General features: G+C 31.9%; 1 protein-coding gene across 1 annotated transcript in view; it reads right to left on the minus strand.

The window, feature by feature from the left end:
• The window catches only part of LOC116565901 (protein eyes shut homolog), a 774,713-nt gene that overhangs the window by 708,670 nt on the left and 45,938 nt on the right, over nucleotides 1-20,105 (minus strand). The window contains exon 2 of the mRNA XM_032299846.1: nucleotides 15,272-15,393. Within this exon, the coding sequence (XP_032155737.1) occupies nucleotides 15,272-15,324 (53 nt within the window). The 5' untranslated portion in view covers nucleotides 15,325-15,393. The remainder of the gene's footprint in view (nucleotides 1-15,271; nucleotides 15,394-20,105) is intronic.

Here is a 20,105-nt window from a genome sequence, read left to right on the forward strand (position 1 = left end):
ATATACTTAACTCCTGAGTTACTCTTTTTTGATAAAATTTGAACTACATGAGGTTTCAACTTTTCCAGTGAGAAAATAACAATTATTTAGTCTTTCACAAATTTGTTAAACTGTGGGAACTGAGAGATATCATACATATCAACATATGTCATCACTGGCAACATATGCATAATTATACATTATAAGTAGGATAAGATGATAATGATCTTAAACCATGGGTGTGCAGTCATACCTATCTTGCTTGGGTATTTAGATTTACTAGTTTTTAAGAGTGATTTCTACATAAATTACTGAAAATATTTAAGTTTTAGTTCTTTCATATAAAGTGAACATAAATAAAATCTAAGAGATGTGCTCAAGAAAAAAATGATATAAATTGTGTCTGCTAGAGATAATTGCTTTAATTACTTGTGTGAATTTACTGAATCTGTCTAAAAGATAATTTGATAAAAACTACTCAAATATTGAATGCAGAAACTTTGATCCAGGAATTACCCTTCTAGTAATTCATTCTGCAAATATGCATGCATACATATGCAGAGAGGCATATATAATTAATTCCCCAAATAACAGGTTATAATTATAAAATATTAAAAATTCCCTGTGTCCATTATGCTGTATCTGTAAACTACAGTTTAGCTATACAATAAGGGGATGAAAGATCTACCTACCCACATATAATTTGTTCAAACATCTGGTTTTTGTGAAGAAAAAAATCTTTTAACTCTTAAAGATAGATACTGAATGATAGATTGCTGTTGCCTGAACTAAAATTTTGTCATGCCTTTGCTTTTATATTAGCATTTAAGACTTAAAAAAAAAAAAAAAAAAAAAGCAAACCAAATCTCTGATAACACACCAAAATTTTCATAGTTTTTATTTGATGTGTTAAAACACACATAAATCAGCATAAGTTTTTACTTATTAAATTTCAGACTTTTTCAGTTATTATATCCACTAAAAATTTTTAAACATGAAAATTGTTAATGCATAGTGCTTTATGATGTAAGGCATCTAGTTTAAATACTCATAAAATATAAACTGAGAAAAAAAATTCTTAGTCAATTGGGAGCAAACCTTCGTGTTGTCTGAAAGTCTGCTTTGTAGTGTCCATAGAAAAGCAGGCCAAAGCACCAACACAAATGCCAACTGCACAAGCAGCAAAGAGCCAGATGCTGTTGGCAAAACATGCTCCAGAGTGTGGCATCTGGGTCCAATAACAGCCATACAGAGCCCCATCTGTAGCTAAAGCTGTTGACTCTGCTTTGGGGGAAGAAAAATCAGAAATAAAGAAGGCAGTTAAATTTTAAACCGTGCCAGGAATAGCAGAAGGCAGGTTGCAGTCAGCATTCAAATTACATCCCTAGCCCAATTTGCTTTTTAATGTCTTGAAACTGTGTAAACCCTAAACTATGTTAACTCCAGTTGTTTAGAGAGATGAGCACATGTAGGTAGTTCAGTTTCTTAGGACACATAAATCACCTAAAGAGATCTGATATTCTATCAAACGTTCATTTATCTAATTTTTTTCTCAAAGAATATAAACATATAGTCCATGAAATGCAATTCTAATTTGATCTGTTAAAGTATGTAATTTTAAGCTTTCATTATGGTATATAATTTTCTTCACATAGCATAAAATTTAAGACTCTGCTTTACAATTTTCATAAGATTTTCTTAGAATGACTCTTCACATAGTATATTCATGTATTCTTCATTGAGATTTTGTAAATTTTTGATCAGTGGAAACTTCTGGGAAGGGTACAGAGAGCCTTCAGCCTTAATTAAATAAATTTTTTCATAATTATAAAGGGATGATTAATCTCTTTTTAGTGTTCTTTGTCATATAAATAAATACATAAAATGGAATTAGTTTATATCTATATATTAAAAAGATTCATCATTTATAAAATAAATAACAATAATTTTAAATAATAAAAATGAATAATATTTAATGTGAACTATATATCAAAAACTTATCTAAAACCTTGTCGACAGAATATTATTTATCAACATAACCCTATGAGACGTTACTGTTGATTCTACTTTCTAGATACGGAAACTGGAATCTTGCAAATGTAACATAAACTTGCTTATTCCAATTCACACCAACCTTTAAAGACAGAACCAAACTTAACATGCAGACACTATGATTATAGAAGCCATATTTATTCTCCTTCTCCCCATTAAGAGAAATATAAAATATAATTTGACAGAATCATTTCTATAATAGTAGAGGAAGAACTACTGAAAAACTCTTCCATAAAAGAAACATGTACATTGATAAATGTAGTTGAAATAAGCTGTTTCAGAAATATGTAAATTAACTAAAGATTTGAAAATCTCAGTGTTTATTCAAAACAATGATTGAATCTCATAAGCTGAGTTAGCTTTGTGGTTGTAAACAACCATCCCTCTCTCCCCAGCTCTTGAACGGACTTGAAATCCAACAGCATTGCAATTATGGCAGCTGAGAAACCAGCAAACTAATAGCCAGTGGAGGACACAGTACAGGTATGAAATTGACTTAAAAGACCCTTCCCAAGGAATGCCACTATTTCATTGGTTTGACAACCCTCCGAAAAGCTCCATTCTCAGGGACTGATTTTAATTGACCTTACTAAAAATTCACTCTTATATAAAACCATATATCTAGAGAATTTGTTAGAAACAATCAATGACAATTGTTTAATATTGCAGTGTTTAAGGCAATAATTCCAGTTGAGGCCAACTACAGGTTGACCAATATAATTAAAGATTTAAAAACTCAGGAATTAAACGTACCTAGAAGTATTTGAAAGCTACAAAAAAGTCCTAAAATCTAGAAAACATAACAGCATGCAAGTCTACGCACAGGCCTAAGAAAGATATAAACAGCCCTAATCTCTGATCTCTGACTAACCTTGAGGTTCCATGCATGCAAGAAGTGAAGAATAAAGTAGAGTTGTAAACTGCCTGACTGAGTGTTGAAGATATGTCTCAACATACACACAAAGTCCTTCAGTAAAGGCTGAGAGAAATTTTAGTTCAAAAAATCTAAGAAAAATCTCTGTCAAATTATTCATTTTAGCTGATCACTAACTCAATCAAGCAGAGACTTCAATGGCCACACATGGCAAAGAACAATCCTAGTAAAAAACTAGACAAATAGTAGAAACAACAAAAACCAAAACATTAGCTACTGGGAAAGAACAGGATTTGATTTCCAGATATGCAAAGTTATATTATTTAAAATATCAAGTTACCAAAAAATATTACAAGAAAAAGACAGAAAGATATGGGCCATGCAAAGAAATAAAACCAGTCAATAAAAACTAAGTCAGCTATTAAACGTGTTGAAAGAGAAACTAAACAATTAAGTAAAATAGGAAATTGATGTCTTACCAAATAATAGGAATAAAAGACACTAATAAAATAAAAAACAAATACAGAAATTCCAGACTTAAAAATTATAAAAACTGAAAAGCAAATTTGCAAGAAAAAAGCAAACTCCTCCATCAAAAAGTGGGTGAAGATTATGAACAGACATTTCTCAAAAGAAGACATTTAGGCAGCTAACAAACAAACGACAAAAGGACTGTCATCACTGGTCATTAGAGAAATGCAAATCAAAACTACAATGAGATATCATATCACACCAGTTAGAATGGAGATAATTAAAAAGTCAAAAGCAACAGATGCTGGTGAAGATGTAGAAAAAGAGAAAAGATTTTACACTGTTGGTGGGAGTGTAAATTAGTTTAAACATTGTGAAATACAGTGTGGTGATTCCTCAAGGATCTGGAAATAGAAATACCATTTGACCCAGCAATCCCATTACTGGGTATATATCCAAAGGATTATAAAACATTCTACTACAAAGACACATCTACATATGTTTACTGCAGCACTATTCACAATAGCAAAGACTTGGAACCAACCCTAATGCCCATCAATGATAGACTGGATAAAGAAAATGTGGCACAGATACACCATGAAATACTATGCTGCCATAAATAAGGATGAGTTCATGTCCTTTGCAGGGACATGGATGAAGCCGGAAGCCATCATTCTCAGCAAACTGACACAGGAACAGAAAACCAAACACCGTATGTTCTCACTCATAAGTGGGAGTGGAACAATGAGAACACATGGACACAGGGAAGGGAACATCACACACTGGAGCCTATTGGAGGTTGGGGGCTAGGGGAGATAACACATTAGGAGAACTACCTAATGTAGATGATAGGTTGATGGGTGCAGCAAGCCACCATGGCATGTGTACACTTATGTAACAAACCTGCGCATTCTGCACATGTATCCTAGAAGTTAAGGAATATTAAAAAAAAAGTTATTGGAAAAAAAATTACAAGAACAGCACAGCAGCAGACTTGATTTTAGAGAAGAAAGAGTGGTTAACATAAAGATAAATTACTTAAGTTAATTGTTTCTGGCCGGGTATGGTGTCTCACTCCTGTATTCCCAACACTTTGGGAAGCCCCACTGGGTGGGTCATGAAGTCAGGGGTTTGAAACCAACCTGGCAGGAGAATCGCTTGAACCTGGGAGGCGAAGGTTGCAGTGAGCCTAGACCGCGCCATTGGACAGCAGCCTGGGCAACACAGCAAGACCCAGTCAAACAAAAAAAAAGAAAAAAGAAAGCAGAAATTAAGAGATTTTCAGATAAACAAGAACTGGGAGAATTCATAACTAGCACACTGACGTATAAAAAATAGTAGAGTCCTTTATACTAAAATGAAAAAAAACTATAGAATCTTAATTATTCACATATAAAAATAAATGAGATCCAGTAATGGTAACTATATTAGTAAATATTAAAACCAGTATAAATATATTTTGTTCATAACTCTTTTCTCTTTTTATATGATTTAAAAGATGAAGCACAAAGCCATAATTATAATAGTTTGTGATAGGCTTATAATATATAAGGAATAATTTGTATCACAATAATGAAACAAGGGAATAAAAATAAAGGGAGCAATAGTGGAGCAATATTTTGCACATTATTAAAATTAATTTGCTATTAATGCTATTTAATTGTTTTATCTTAAGAAGTTACTTGTAATCTATAGGGCAACCATTAAAAAGTATTTTTAAAATACTAATATGTAACGGGAATTACAGTGGTGTATCAGATAAAATATCTATTTAATACAAAATAAGGTAATAATGGAGGAATGCAGGAGCAAAAGAAGAAAGGACATTGACAAACAAATATCAGAATAGCAGATGTAAACTCTGCCTTATCAGTAATTACAATAAATGTAAATTGAGTAAACATTCCTACCAAAGGACAAATAATAGCAGAATGAATTTAATAAAAATATTATTCAACTATCTACTATCTGTAAGAGATACACTTTGTATTCAAGAGTGAAAACTAAATTCATAGCAAGAGGAAAGAGGTCATAATGAAAATTAAAACATAAATTAATGAAACACAGAATCAAAAAGCAATAGAATAAAACACTGAAATTTAAAACTGGTACTTTCCAAAATTGAAAAACCACTAACTAGATTGAACAAGAACAAATAGAGAAGACCCAGATTGTGAGAATCAGAAATGAAAGAGGAGAAAATATGACACTCTTCCAAAAATAAAAAAGGATTCAAAGAGAATACCAGACAATTACATGCCAACCAATTCTACAGCCTAAATGAAATAGATAACTTTCTAGAAAGACAAAAACTACTGAAACTAACTCAAAAAGAAGTATGGCATATCAATAAACTTACAATAAGCAGAGACTGATTTAGTAATAAAAATGTTTTCCATAAAATAAGCATATGAGTAGATTGCTTTACCAGTGAATTTTACCAAATGTTTACAGAATAATGAACACCAATTCTTCTGCAACTGTTCTAAAATAAAAGGTGACAATTCTTAACATGTTATATGTGGCAAATACTACCCAGATACTAAATCCAGTCAAAGATATCATACAAAATTTAAAAAAATGCAGGTCAATATGTCTTAGGAATACAGAACCCAAATTCCTTCACCAAGTACTAGCAAATGGAATTCAGCAAAATATACAAAGAAATACACATTATGACCAATTGGGACATGTATTAGAAATGCAAAGTTGGTTTTAAAATTAGAAAATCACTGAATACAATATATCATATTAGGAGAATATGAGAAAAATTATACATATAAGTAACTTCAGTGATAGCATTTGAAAACATTCAACAAATTTTTTATAAAAATAACAAACAAAATACTCCACAAACCAGAAACAGAAGGGAATGTCCAAAATCTGGTAAAGTGTCCCATCAAATATCCATAACTAACATCATACTTTATGGTAAAAGACTGTTTGATTTTCTTTTAAGCTCAGAGACAAGACAAGGATATGTAGTCTGTCACTTCTATCCAATATTGTATTCAAAGTTGACAGGATAATTAAACATAAAGCAGGAAAAAAATGTATCAAAACTGGAAAGGTAGGAACAAAATTATCTCTATAATCACATATTAAAAATCTCAAGGAAGACACAATAAATTATTATAACTAATAAATACGTTTACCAGCATTGCAAAATCAATATACAAAAATCAGTGGTGTTTCTATACACTAGAAAAGAGCAATGTGAAAATGGCATTAAGACACTTCCATTTCTAATAACATAAAAAATTCAAATTTTTAAGACTACATTTTAAGAAGTACAAATATACATTGAAAACTATAAAATATTATTGAAATTAATTAAAGAAGATTCAATGAAATCCCTATCAAAGTTATGGCTGCCATTTTCTTCAGAAAGTAACAAGCTTATATTAAAATCCATATGGAAGTACAAAGATCACAGTTTAAACAAGGAATCTTAAAACAGAAAAATAAGCTGGATCCATACTTCCAGAATTCAAACTTACTAAAAGTTATAATAAGAGAATGCGGTATTAGAATAAAGATAAATAGAACAGAGAGCCCATAAATTCTTACATGTTTGCCTAATTGATTTTAAATAAAGGCACCACGATAACTTAATATGGAAAGAATAGTATTTTTAAGAAATTATCCCGAGACACCTGGATATTCATGTGTAGAAGAATGAGGTTGGATACTTACCTCACACCACACACACACAAATTAACTAAATCAAAATGGATTATATTTCAAAATAAGAGCTAAAAATGTGTTTCTAGAAGAAAATACACGAATAAAATTATTGTAATCTTGAGTTAGACAACAATTTCTTAGCTATGATACGGAAAGCAAAACTGGCAAAAGATAGTAAGTCAATTGGTTGTCCTCAAAATTAAAATTGGTTTTGCCTCAAAGGGCACCATGAAGAAAAAGAAAATTTACATAATGGAAGAAAATATTTGCAAATCATATTTGACAAGAGACTTGAATCCAAAATATATAAAATTCCTTACAACTAAAATAAAAGGTACATAACTCAATTATCAAGTGAGCAAATGATATGCGGAGAACCTCCAAAAAAGAGACACACAGGTACACAGAGCACATCTTAAGATAAGCAACATTATTGCTTAGGGAAATGAAAACCAAATGTGTATTGACATACCACTTCACACCCACTAAAAGGGCTAAAAAGACAAATATCAACAAATATTGGCAAGGTGTGGAGAAATTAACACTGTCATACACTGCTGGTGTTATTGCAAAAATACTACATTCACTTTCGTAAAGAGTTTGGAAGTTCCTCTAAAAGTTAAGCGTAGAGTTACTCTATGATTCAGCAATTGTACTCGTAGTTTCATATCCAAAAGAACTGAAAATATACATCTGGACATATATTGCACATAAATGTTTATAACAGCATTATTCATTATCGTCAAAAAAGTCGAAATAATCAACATGTTTATCACCTGAAAAATAAACAAATTTGCTCTAACTTTACGATGTAATGTTATCTGGCCGTAAAAAAGCAACCGAGTACTTATACCTGCTATGACATAAATCTTGAAAAATATATGCTAAATGAAACCAATTAGTCACAAAAAAACGTATATTGCATGATTCTAGTTATGTAAAATGTCCAGAACAGACACATCCTAGAGACAGAAAGTTGTTTGGAAGTTTTAAGGGAGAAAAAGGAAATGGGGAGAGGCTTTGCTAATGGCATGAGTTTCTTTTGGAATAATAAAAGTATTCTAAAATTAGATAGTGGTGATCATTGTACCTCTCTATGACTATACTAAATCTATAGAAGTTCTTTCCTTATTCGTGGTTTTACTTTCTGGTTTCAGTTACCAGCAGCCAACTATGCTCTAAAAATAGGTGAATACAGTACAATAAGATATTTTGAGAGAGAGAGAGACCACATTGACATACTTTTATTATGTATGTTGTTATAATTTTTCTGCTTAATTAGTAGTTATTGTTAATCTTGTAATGGGACTATTTTATATTTCAACTTTACCATAGTAATATATAGAAAAAAACCAAATTTTAGATATAGATGGTCCCCAACTGGTTTGACATGATATTTTGTCTTCACAATGAGATGAAAGCAATTCATATTTAGTAGAAACTGTACTTCAAGTGTCCTTACAATCACTGTTTTTTGCTTTCAGTGGAGTATTCAATAAATTACATGAGATATTCGACAATTTAGTATACACTAGGGTTTGTGGTTTGCTCTACGGTAAGTTAATGTGAGTTCTGCGCATGTTTAAGGAAGGCTAGGATAAGTTATAATATTCAGTAAGTTAAGTATATTAAATACTTTTAAATACATTCCTGACTTACAATTTTTTTTTTCAATTTGCAATGGGTTTATCAGAACATAACCCCATTGTAAGTTAAGGGATATATGTTACTTTGTATAGAGTTTGGTGCTGGCTGTGAGTTTCAGACATCCACTGGGGGTCTTGGAACATATCACCCTTGGGATAATAAAGGGGGCCTATTGTACTGAATTGTATACTTAAAAGGGTGAATTGCATAGCATGTTAATTATGTCTCAATAAATTCATTATTTAGAAAAATAACTGGGTAAGGAAATTCCTAAATAGTAACTCATCCTATTTATATGTAACATATGGAATATGCACATTATGCTCATTTCATTAATAGCATATTTAATGACTGCTCTTTTCTCTCAACAATCTAGTAAAGCCAACATGAATATAATGTTCATATTAATACATTATAATCGCAAAGAAGTACATTCAGAAAATCTGCTTCAACAGGACTATAAATTTTATATCCAGAAAAAAATAAAACAAATAATATAGAAAATATGAAAATAATATATCAAAAATCTTAGGAATGATGAAATGACTAAGAGTTTGTCTTAATTTAGGTGACAAAATCTTCTGAAACCTACATAGATTTTAATCACTAGGAGTTAACAATAAGGCATGTCAGGGTTATCTAGAAAGACTGATTACGTATCATGAATATTAAAATAAAGTATTTTAAATTAAGCTTTTAGATGTTGTTTATTTTATTTTCAATCTTTAAGACTACTATACCAAATGCAATACTTTTATTTAAATAAAATTAATACCATGTTGAAAAATGAATTAATATTTTGGTCATCTCATTTTGTTAGATGTGTAAGAATATTTTAAACAAATAGGTGGACAAAGATAAGTGATATATTTCATACACGAACATACAGACACACACATACACACACATATAACTCATATGTATAAGACATTGTTTTGGGAAGGCGCAAAGTAGCCTCTGATAACCAGGCTATTCAAAAGCTAGCCACATGCTATAATGTACGTTTAGAGCTAGGTCTGTTTTTCTGATGAACATTTCAATAGACTATTTCATAGAACATCAGTATTAGACAATGTTACTCTATGAAAATAAGAGAGCATAAAAACTAGACTACATTATAGTCATATTAAATAGAGATAAAAACACGAACATCACCCAAACCAAAAAACTAACAAAACAATCCCCGGTCATGGCTAATGCAAGCAAATGCTACCTCCTTTAAAAATGCTGGTTTTCACCCCTCTCTTGTCTTTACCTCCATCCCTCTAGGTAAGACTTATTACAAACCAAATAAGATTCTGCTCACATCTTGATAACTTATCTAGAGGAAAACCATACTTTTAAAACTCTCCCCCAAAATAAATACATGTAACAAGCTCAAGTCTGTAAGTCCTTTTTAATATCCTTTTATTTAGATGTCTACATGATGTGTTTTGTCCCTTGTGGCAATGAGTTCCAAACCCAACTTTTTCTTTTTTTTTTTTTTTTTTCTTTTGTTTTGAGATGGAGTCTCTCTCTGTCACCCAGGCTGGAGTGCACTGGGACGATCTCAGCTCACTGCAACCTCCGCCTCCTAGGTTCGAGCGATTCTTCTGTCTTAGTCTCCTGAGTAGCTGGGATTACAGGCTTGTTCCACCACACCCAGTTAATTTTTTTGCATTTTTAGTAGAGACAGGGTTTCATCACACTGGTTAGGTTGGTATTGAACTCCTGACCTCATGATCTTCCTGCCTCGGCCTCCCAAAGTGCTGGGATTTCAGGCCTGAGACACTGCATCTGGCCAAAACTCAACTTTTTCAACCTCAGTTCTGTTCCCAGTGGTGTTTGGTGACTGCCAACAACATCAATTCGCACATACCCAAGTTATTTTAAGAAATTATAGGAAGAGCTAAATGCTAAAGAAAGGATATATGAGTCTCAATGAAAGAAATACTAGAAAATTTATGTATTATACTTTACAATTAGTTGATGTAAGAAAAATAAAATATAGTTAACAATGAAGATTATTTTTTGGTTTATCAAAAGTTTATTTCTCCTACTACACAGTTGGAAAGGTTATTAATATCAATTTGTGTTCATACATCAACTTTAGTTATTGCTAAAGTCATGAAAAATATCTTGTTCTTTATATTTTTCTATATTTTTAACTAATCCTAACTATTGGCATTGTGAGTTTTTCTATGTTACCAAAATTATTCATTTATCTTCCTTTTTGTCACCTAGTATCTATCCCATTATTGCCAACTATTCTGAATTCTTTTCAATAAAGCAAACTGTCTACTGCAGAATAGTCTGCACATTATAACCCACTTTAATCAGCAAAAATTTAGAAACATTTTGAAAAGTTTTACAGGCATGAGATAATCCAGAATTCTCAACCTTAATCACAAGGCAAAAGAGAATGTATGATTTATTTTGGAGGACATTCTGAAATAATTTTAACAATTTTCTCTGGAAAACAGTTATCTGAGTATATTTGTATGCAATTAATCTCCTTCTGAACATGCAAACGATTTAGTTATAATATACTTGATTATCCATCTACATGAGAGATGCAATGTATACCAAACAAATATAGGATTAAAAATTATTTACCAAGGGATGGGCATGGTGGCTCCTGTCTGTAATCCCAGCAATTTGGGAGGCCGAGGTGGGCAGATCACTTGAGATTAGGAGTTAGAGACCAGCCTGACTAACATGATGAAACCCCATCTCTACTACAAATTCAAAAATTAGCCAGGCATGGTGGCAGGCAGCTGTAATCCCAGCTACTTATGAAGCTGAGCCAGGAGAATCACTTGAGCCCAGGAGGTGGAGGCTGCAGTGAGCCAAGATCACACCTCTGCACTCCAACCTGGGCAACAGAGTGAGACTCTACCACACACGCATATAAATTATTTACCAATATATATTTGGTTATTAAGCTTTTGGAATAATAGTAAATACACAGAATTTCTTTTTTTGTGTGTTTCATCATTTTTTAAAAAATAACTTCAAGTTTTATTTTAGATTCAGGGAGTACATGTGCAACTGTTACATGAATATATTGCATGATGCAGGGGTTTGGGGTACAAGTGACCCCATCAACCAGGTAGTGAGCATAGTACCCAACAGTCAGGTTTTCAATCTGTACTTACCTCCTCCGCTTTCCTCTCTGGAAGTCTCCAGTGTTTATCATTGCCATCTTTATGTCCATGAGTACCCAGGGTTTAGCTTCCTCTTAGAAGTGAGAACATGTGGTATTTGGTTTTCTGTTTCTATATTAATTCACCTAGATAATAGCTTCACGCTGATCCATGTCGCTGCAAAAATCATGATTTTGTTCTTTATGGCTGCATAGCAGTCCATGGTGTATATGGACCACATTTCCTTCATGCAATTCAATGTTGATTGGAACCTAGGTTAGTTCTATGTCTTTGCTATGGTGAGTAGTGCTGAAATGACTATATGAGTGCATGTATCTTCTCGGTAGAACGATTTATTTTCTTTTGGATATATGCCCAGTAATGGGATTGCTGGATGAAATGGCAGTTCTGTTGTGAGTTTTTGAGAAAACTCCAAACTGTTCTCCATAGTAGCTGAACTAATTTACATTCTGAATAACAGTGTTTAAACATGCTCTTTTCTCTATTGCCTCATGAGAATCTCTTGCTTTTTCAACATTTTGAAAATAGCAATGCTGATTTGTGTGAGTTATTATCTCACTGTGCTTTTGATTTGCATTTCTCTCATGATTAGTGACATTGAGAATTTTTTCATATGTTCATTGGCCACTTGTTAAATATGTGTCTCAAAATGTTAGAAAGATCTCAAATTAATAATCTAAGATCATACTTGGAAAAGCAGAAACATAAGAGCAAACTAATTCCAAACATAGCAAAAGAAAATAACTAAAGTCAGAGCAAAAGTGAACAAAACTAAGACCCCAAAATCCATGGAAAGAGTCCGTTTAAGCAAAAGTTGGGTTTTTGAAAGTATAAACAAGATAAACCACTAGCTACATCAACAAAGAAAAAAAGAAGACCCAAATAAGTACAATCAGAGATGACAAAGGTGACATTACAACTGATCCGACAGAAGTAGAAAGATTCTGAGGGGCCCTTATGAATACTTCCATACACATAAACTAGAAAAGCTAAAAGAAATGGATAAATAACTGGTAACACACAACCTCCCAAAGATTGAATGAGGAAGAAATTTAAATCCTGTAAATGCCAAATTTTGAAACTGAATCAGAAAAAAAAAAAAAAAAACTATCAACAAAATAAAGCCCCAGACAAGATGAATACATGCTAAATTTTTGCCAGATGTAAAAAGAAGAGCTGGTACCCATTCTACTGTAACTATTCCCAAAAAAATCAATAAGGAACTTCTCCCTAACTCATTCTATGATGCCAGTATTGTCCAGATACCAAAACCTGGCAAAGATACAACACAAAAGAAAACTACAGGCCAACACACCTTGTGATCACAGATGCAAAAATCTTCCACAAAATAGTAGGAAACCAAATATGGCAGCACATGAAAAAGTTAATTTACTGAGTAAGCTTCATTTCTGGATACAAGGTTGCTTCAACATACACAAATCAATAAATGTGATTCACCCCATACACAGATTAAAAACAAGAACCACATGATGATCCCAATAGAAGTGAAAAATTCTTCTACAAAATTCAACATCATGTTAAAAACCCCAAAGAGAGTAGGGGTCTAAGAAACATATCTCAAAATAATAAGAGCCATGCATGATAAACCCACAGCCAACATAATACTGAATGGGCAAAATCTACAAGCATTCCCCTGGAAGGCTGGAACAAGCCCAGTCTCACAACTCCTACAGGAAGTCTAAGCCAGAGATATCAGGAAAGAGAAAGAAATTAAAGGCATTCAAATAGAAATAGGAGTCGTCGAACTAACACTCTTCACTGATGATACGATTCCAGACCTAGAAAATGCTGAAGACTCCACCAAAAGACTCCTGAAACTGATAAATAATTTCAGTAAAGTTTCAGAATACAAAATCAGTTTATAAAAATCAGTAACACTTCTATGCACCAGTAACATTCAAGCTGAGAGCCAAATCAAGAATCCATTTACAATATGCAATCCCATTTACAATAGCACATACTCACACGCACCCCAACAACAACCGAGAAATACATCTAACCGAGAACTCCAAAAAAGTGCTAAAATAAATCAGTAATGATATAAACAAATGGAAAAATATGCTGTGTTCATGGCTTGGAAGACTCCATATCATTAAAATGGCCATAATGCCCAAAGCAATGCACCGATTCAACCTATCAACCTACCAATGCCATTTTTCACAGAATTAGAGAAAAACTATCCTAAAATGTATATGAAACCAAAAAAGAGGCTGAATAACCAACACAATCTTAGAGAAGAAAAAAAAAAGCTGGAGGCATCATGTTATCTGATTTCAAATTACACTGTAAGTCTACAGTAACCAAAACAGCATGGCAGCATGGTACTAGTAAAACAACAACAACAGACACATGGATCAGTAAAACAGAATAGCAAACCTAGAAATAAACCCACAAACTGACAGCCATCTAATATTTGACAAATCAACAAAAATAAGCAATGTGGGGGAAGGACACACTTCAATAAAGGGTACTGGGATCATTGGCTATCCATATGCACAGGACAGGAACTGGATCCTTACCTTTTACTACATACAAAAAATTAATCCAAGATGGACTAAATATTTAAATATAAGACTTCTGACTATAAGAATCCTAGAAGAAAACCCAGAAAACACCATTTTGGACATCAGCTTTAAAAATATAATTTATGACTAAGTCCTCAAAAACCATTGCAACAAAACCAAAAATTGACAAGTTGAGATTAAACTAAATAACTTCTGTATAGCAAAGGAAGCTATGAACAGAGTAAACAGACAAGTGACAGAATAGGAATAAATACTCAAAATCTCTACATCCAACAAAGGTCTAATACACTGAATCTGTAAGGAATTTATTCTACAAGTAGAAAACAACTCCATTAAGAAGTGGACAAAAGACATAAACATCTTCTCAGAATTTCTTCAGAATTCTCATCAAAGAACTAATTAATACAAGTGAATTACGGAATATGTGGGTAATATATGCTGTAAAATATTTTTAAAATTATACTAAAATAATCCAAACCATAATAATCACTAAGTAATAAATTGGAAGTTTTAATTTAGCGAACTCACTCCTTTTTTGTGATAGTGTGTTAGTTCTCATACTGTATGGAAAAGTACAAAACAATGTTAAAATGGAAAAAGCATGTTTTGAAGAAGTAAATGCATTTGTATCTTTTACCATATCTGAATATTGCATTTTCAAGTTAAAACTGTTCATATTTTGTTGTCTTGACATCTGGTCTTCAGTATTTAAAATGATTGTGACACTATCTTGTCAGTGAATGGCTCTTCATCTCTGGGTGGTTATTTTAATTAAATGTATCTAAAGTGAAAATAACGTCTGGATATATTCCAAGGACACTGAGCACTCCAAGTAATTTCATGAAGAAAACTAAAAATATTTTACTCACCGATAGCTTTTGTAAAGGTCAGTACAGGTGGAATTGTTCTTGCAAGGATTCATTTCACACTCATTGGATTCTTGTTCACAAAAATTTTGTTCCCAGCCAGAAAGGCACACACACTGGAAGCTCTAAGGGAATATGAAATTATATATTTTTAGGCTATTTCTTACAATTAAGCCTACAATGCAGAGGTTACTCCTACCTATTTTAATCTCTCTGTCAATTTATGCCTTTTTTAGTTTTATAGAAATGTCAATGCTCACCCAAAATGACTTTTACCACATTTAAAAAACTGTATGAACAGTATTCTTTAGTATCTAATTCAACAAAATTTTTAAGTCAATCAATTCTACAGAAGGTATTGAAGATTTATGCATTATGCTCACAATGTAGAATTATCACCCTTATTAAATGTTTTAAAATAAAAATAGCATATTAGTAATATGGTTGATGACAGATTATAACTAAATAATTCAGCAACTCAGCAACTAGCTCACAAGTTAAAAACATAACTATAAATAAACTTTTGACATGTTTGTTGTTATAAATAAATATTTAAAATAAATAAATTACAGAACTTTTGGTCAATTAAAATCATAAAACTTTTCATGGTGTTTTTCTGAAGGAGAGAGTGGTCCTATGACAATGTAATTAAAAATACTAGAGGTAAAATTTTGCTTTCCTAGTATCGGGCAAACTAATAAACAAAAAATTTAAATTACTCTGGGAAAATACTTTCTATAAAAAATATTTTTTAAGAATAGAGCTCCTGTCAAAAATTAAAATTTGGGCTTTTGTCTGCAGAAAATCTAGATAAAGTATTATTAAAATGCTAAAATCAATGTTAACTGTTATTTAAATCTGCACTTTTCAATACAGTAGCCACGTGTGGTTATAAAGCATTGAGACATGGCTAGTACCAATTGAAATGTGCTATAAATATAAAATACGCATTGAATTTTGTAAATTTAGTATTAAAAAAGGAATGCTAACTATCTCACTAAAATTTTTTTATTACTTACATTTGGTTGAAATCGAAATCATTTTGACATAGTTTAACAAAATATATTAATTCGAATTAATTTCATTTATGTCCTTAACTGTTTTTGTAATGGCTACTAGAATAGTTAAATAAAAAACATGGATCTCATTTAATTTCTATTTGACAGAGGTGTGTTAGATAATGCCAACCCAGTTTCTCCATTTTTGAATAGAGTTAAGAAGTCTCTATACTTATAAGCACAACGTGAGGAGTAGGAGCCCTGAGATTGAAGAACACATCTTAGTTTAATACATCTCAGCATTCCATACAGATCTAACACCCTGTGTATGTTTAATTAACATTGATTAAATAAAAAAAAAGAATATGATATGACCAATAATGTAAAGGCTGAAGTTAGTACCCAAAACAAAATTCAAAATGATTCTTTATCATTTTGCTACATTTGTACAGCCATGTTTTTACAAACATTACAGTGAAACATAATAATCAGAAGAAAAATAAATGCACGCCCTATGTATGTGCATTTAGGTTACAACAGTTTAAATGTATAAGAAGTTTTACGCAGTACTATGTTTCGGTTGAACAGGGCCCATTGGTTTTCCATGTTTAATAGCTAGTGAAAAGCACAGGAATGCAAGCCACCTTACCAACACTGCGCTTTATTCCTGACACACATACTAATTCTCCCCTCAGAATATTCTCTAATAGTACTCAAGGTTTGCTGGATTGTAGCAGCATTTTTTTCATGTACTGTGCTCCCTACATTGTTAACTTCTTCCATGAGTATGGTAACATTTACAGTTTTCATTGATTGCATTTAGCTTATTTGTTTCTTTTTTGTAAACATTAAAAGAAGACATACATAAAAATTTAATATAATGATTATATTTTGTTTAATGAATATGCTATTTAAAATGAAAGCAATTCTACAATAGTCAAGACAACATCAGCTGTGGTGAATGGGAGAAAATCATCCCACTCAGTAGCATAAACGGCACATGCAGAAAATCTTTGGAACATGCCCATTAGCTATGTTCTGAAATTTCACATATTAAAGGGTATACATTATTTCTGTAGAGACAAAAGCATAAGCACACTGCTGGGTTTTATTTTGATGCCTCAATAACAGCTTGAAACAAATTTAGTGAGTCAAAAAGTAAATCAACTTTTTCTATTAAATCTATATATTTGTTAAAAGCTAATAATTATTAATATTCTTGGTAATTTGATAATTAGTAGAACATTATCAATTTCAGGGTATCATTATTATTAAAGTATCAGGCTCAGTAACCTCCAGATAAGATGAAATATGTACCAAGAAAAAATACGAAAGGATGAAGAAAACTGAATTTTAAAATTAAATATTTAAAAACATAGATATGAAGAAAGAGTAGCAACCGAAAATAACCCACAGTTCAAGAATTTTTATTCATCAGTGTCTTACTTGATTCAAAAGCATTTTCCTGAATTTACACATTCTTACTGCAAAACCGTTTCTCATTCAACACTGAATAATTAATTCCAGTAATTTAAAATAACTGTTATTTGAATTTGCACTGTTCAGTACAGTAACCACATATTAAAGTAAAATACTATTTTTGAAAGCACATTTTGAATCAGTTTTGATACAGGACAATATCATTAAAATGCATTTACCAAAAGGAGTAAAGGTTTGCATGATTTATTAATTTAGATCCTTATAATTTTGTTACCTCTCACTACAAATTAGACATTACTCTTCCTACCAAATTTAGATAAAACAGTTTATGTAGTTTGAAAATATGCATGAGACAGAAAAGACAGAAGACTATAAAAAGACAGGTCTAGTATTTTGAACTCTACAACCAGTGAGAATAAAAATAAAGACAAAGCTGTCAAGTTTGACAGCTGTAATTGCATAAACTCTATAGTAGTTCACTTTTTCAGATCAACAGACAGATATTTTGAATTTTTATCAGTAACAAATGTATTAAAGTAAGATAGACAGCATAATTGTGACGATGGATTTTGAAGTTAAGAGATTATGTTTGAACACTATCTCTGCTGCTTATTAAATCTCTAGACATCTGGTACATTAGTTTTCTCTTACTGCCTAACAAATTACTACAAATGTAGCGTCTTAAAACAACATAAATTTACTGTCTCAAAGTTTCAATAAGTTAGTGTGCAAGTGTGAGTTACCTAAATCCTTTGCTTGGGGTCTCACCACGCTGAAATCAAGGTATTGACTTGGATGTGGTCTCAATCAGGGAAGTAGAGTTCTCTTCCAAGTTCAATGATTGCAGCAGGATTCATTTCATTCTGCTTGTAGGACTTAGGTCTCTTGTTCTTGGTAGCTACCAGGTAAGGACTACTCTCAGCATTTAGAAGGTACTCACAGGCTTTTGACACAGGGCCTCCTCCTCTCACAGCATGCCAGTTTGTTTTGTTTTTAAGGACAAGAGGAGAATCTTTGCTGCTAATTCTAGTGTTGTTAAAGGCCCATCTAACTAGGGCAGCCCCATCTAGGACAACCAGGTTTGATTAAATGAAAGTCACTTATTGGGGGCCTTAATTACATTGTAAAATCTCTTTTTGCATATAATGTAATCATGGAAGAAATATCGTATTTATACAGTTTCACTCACACACAAGTGGAGGAGATTTTACAGGGCGCATACAACAGTACATGGGAATTTCCAGGATCATCTTATAATTTTGTCTGTGACATCCACCAAACTACTTAATTTTTCCAAGCAACCTACTCAAGTTCTCCAAGCCTCAGTTGCCTTCATATGTAAAATACTAACAATTTCTATTTCATAAATGAACTTAAACCTTGCAGGCAGTAATAACTATAATATTCTTCGCCTAGTGACAAATAATTATCACTAATTAGTAGCAGTCATTACCTCTAGGCAAAACAGTCTAGATCTCACAATGTCAAGGAATAATTGGCAGAGGAACTATGATTGGATCAAAACTATTCATCTATACATTACTTATTTTTATAAACATTTAAGCCACATAATAAGAGATAACCAGACTAGGAAGAAACAAGGAGGAAGAACAAGAGACTAGCAATACATCATTTATGAACAAAGGCTTAGGTGAAGTGGATATATATAAGAAAAAATAAAAGGGGAAAATCTACTCAAGAGGAAACAAAATCATACTAAACCAACAGACATTTAAAAGTACAACAAAGGAGGAAGATTTGCTCACACAGACTCAAACAAAATTACTCCCAAGTCTTTATTTCCTCTCTTATGCCATATAGATGATGAGAAAAGAAAAACAGGAAAAATTACTCAACTTATTTTTTGAAACTACCAAAACCTAACTACTGAAATCTGGTGAGCATATAACAATGAATAGAAATTTAGCCAATCTTCTTAGGATCAAGAAGTTTTTTCCAAAAAACATAAATTTAGATAATCAATAAAATAATGTATTTAAAATACATTATATAATTTGAGCTGGAAATATGCCAGAAATGGAAATATGCCATAACACAAGAAAATATTTTAGAGAAGGAAAAATGGTTTTATATTTTCAGAGCAGAAAAATATTTTATAAAATTCAATACACATTCTAAAAATTTTCTTTTAGAATGAACACTAAATGGGAATGTACTTATATTAACAAAAACTATCTAAAAAAACAATAATTTTTTTAAAACCCTACCAAACATCAGTTTACCAAAAACAAATGTAGAAACTGAATAAAATATATTAATCATTGAATTGTTACAAGAACAACTGAAGTTGACTAGCTTTTTTCTAAAGCTAAAGAGACGGGAAGCAAGCTAAGTTAAGACTACGGTGGGCTCTGCCTTTCAAACCAGGACATTTACCC

Source organism: Sapajus apella, unplaced genomic scaffold (genome assembly GCF_009761245.1).
Source record: "Sapajus apella isolate SASKATOON/1434 unplaced genomic scaffold, GSC_monkey_1.0 scaffold41, whole genome shotgun sequence".
Classification (NCBI taxonomy): domain Eukaryota; kingdom Metazoa; phylum Chordata; class Mammalia; order Primates; family Cebidae; genus Sapajus; species Sapajus apella.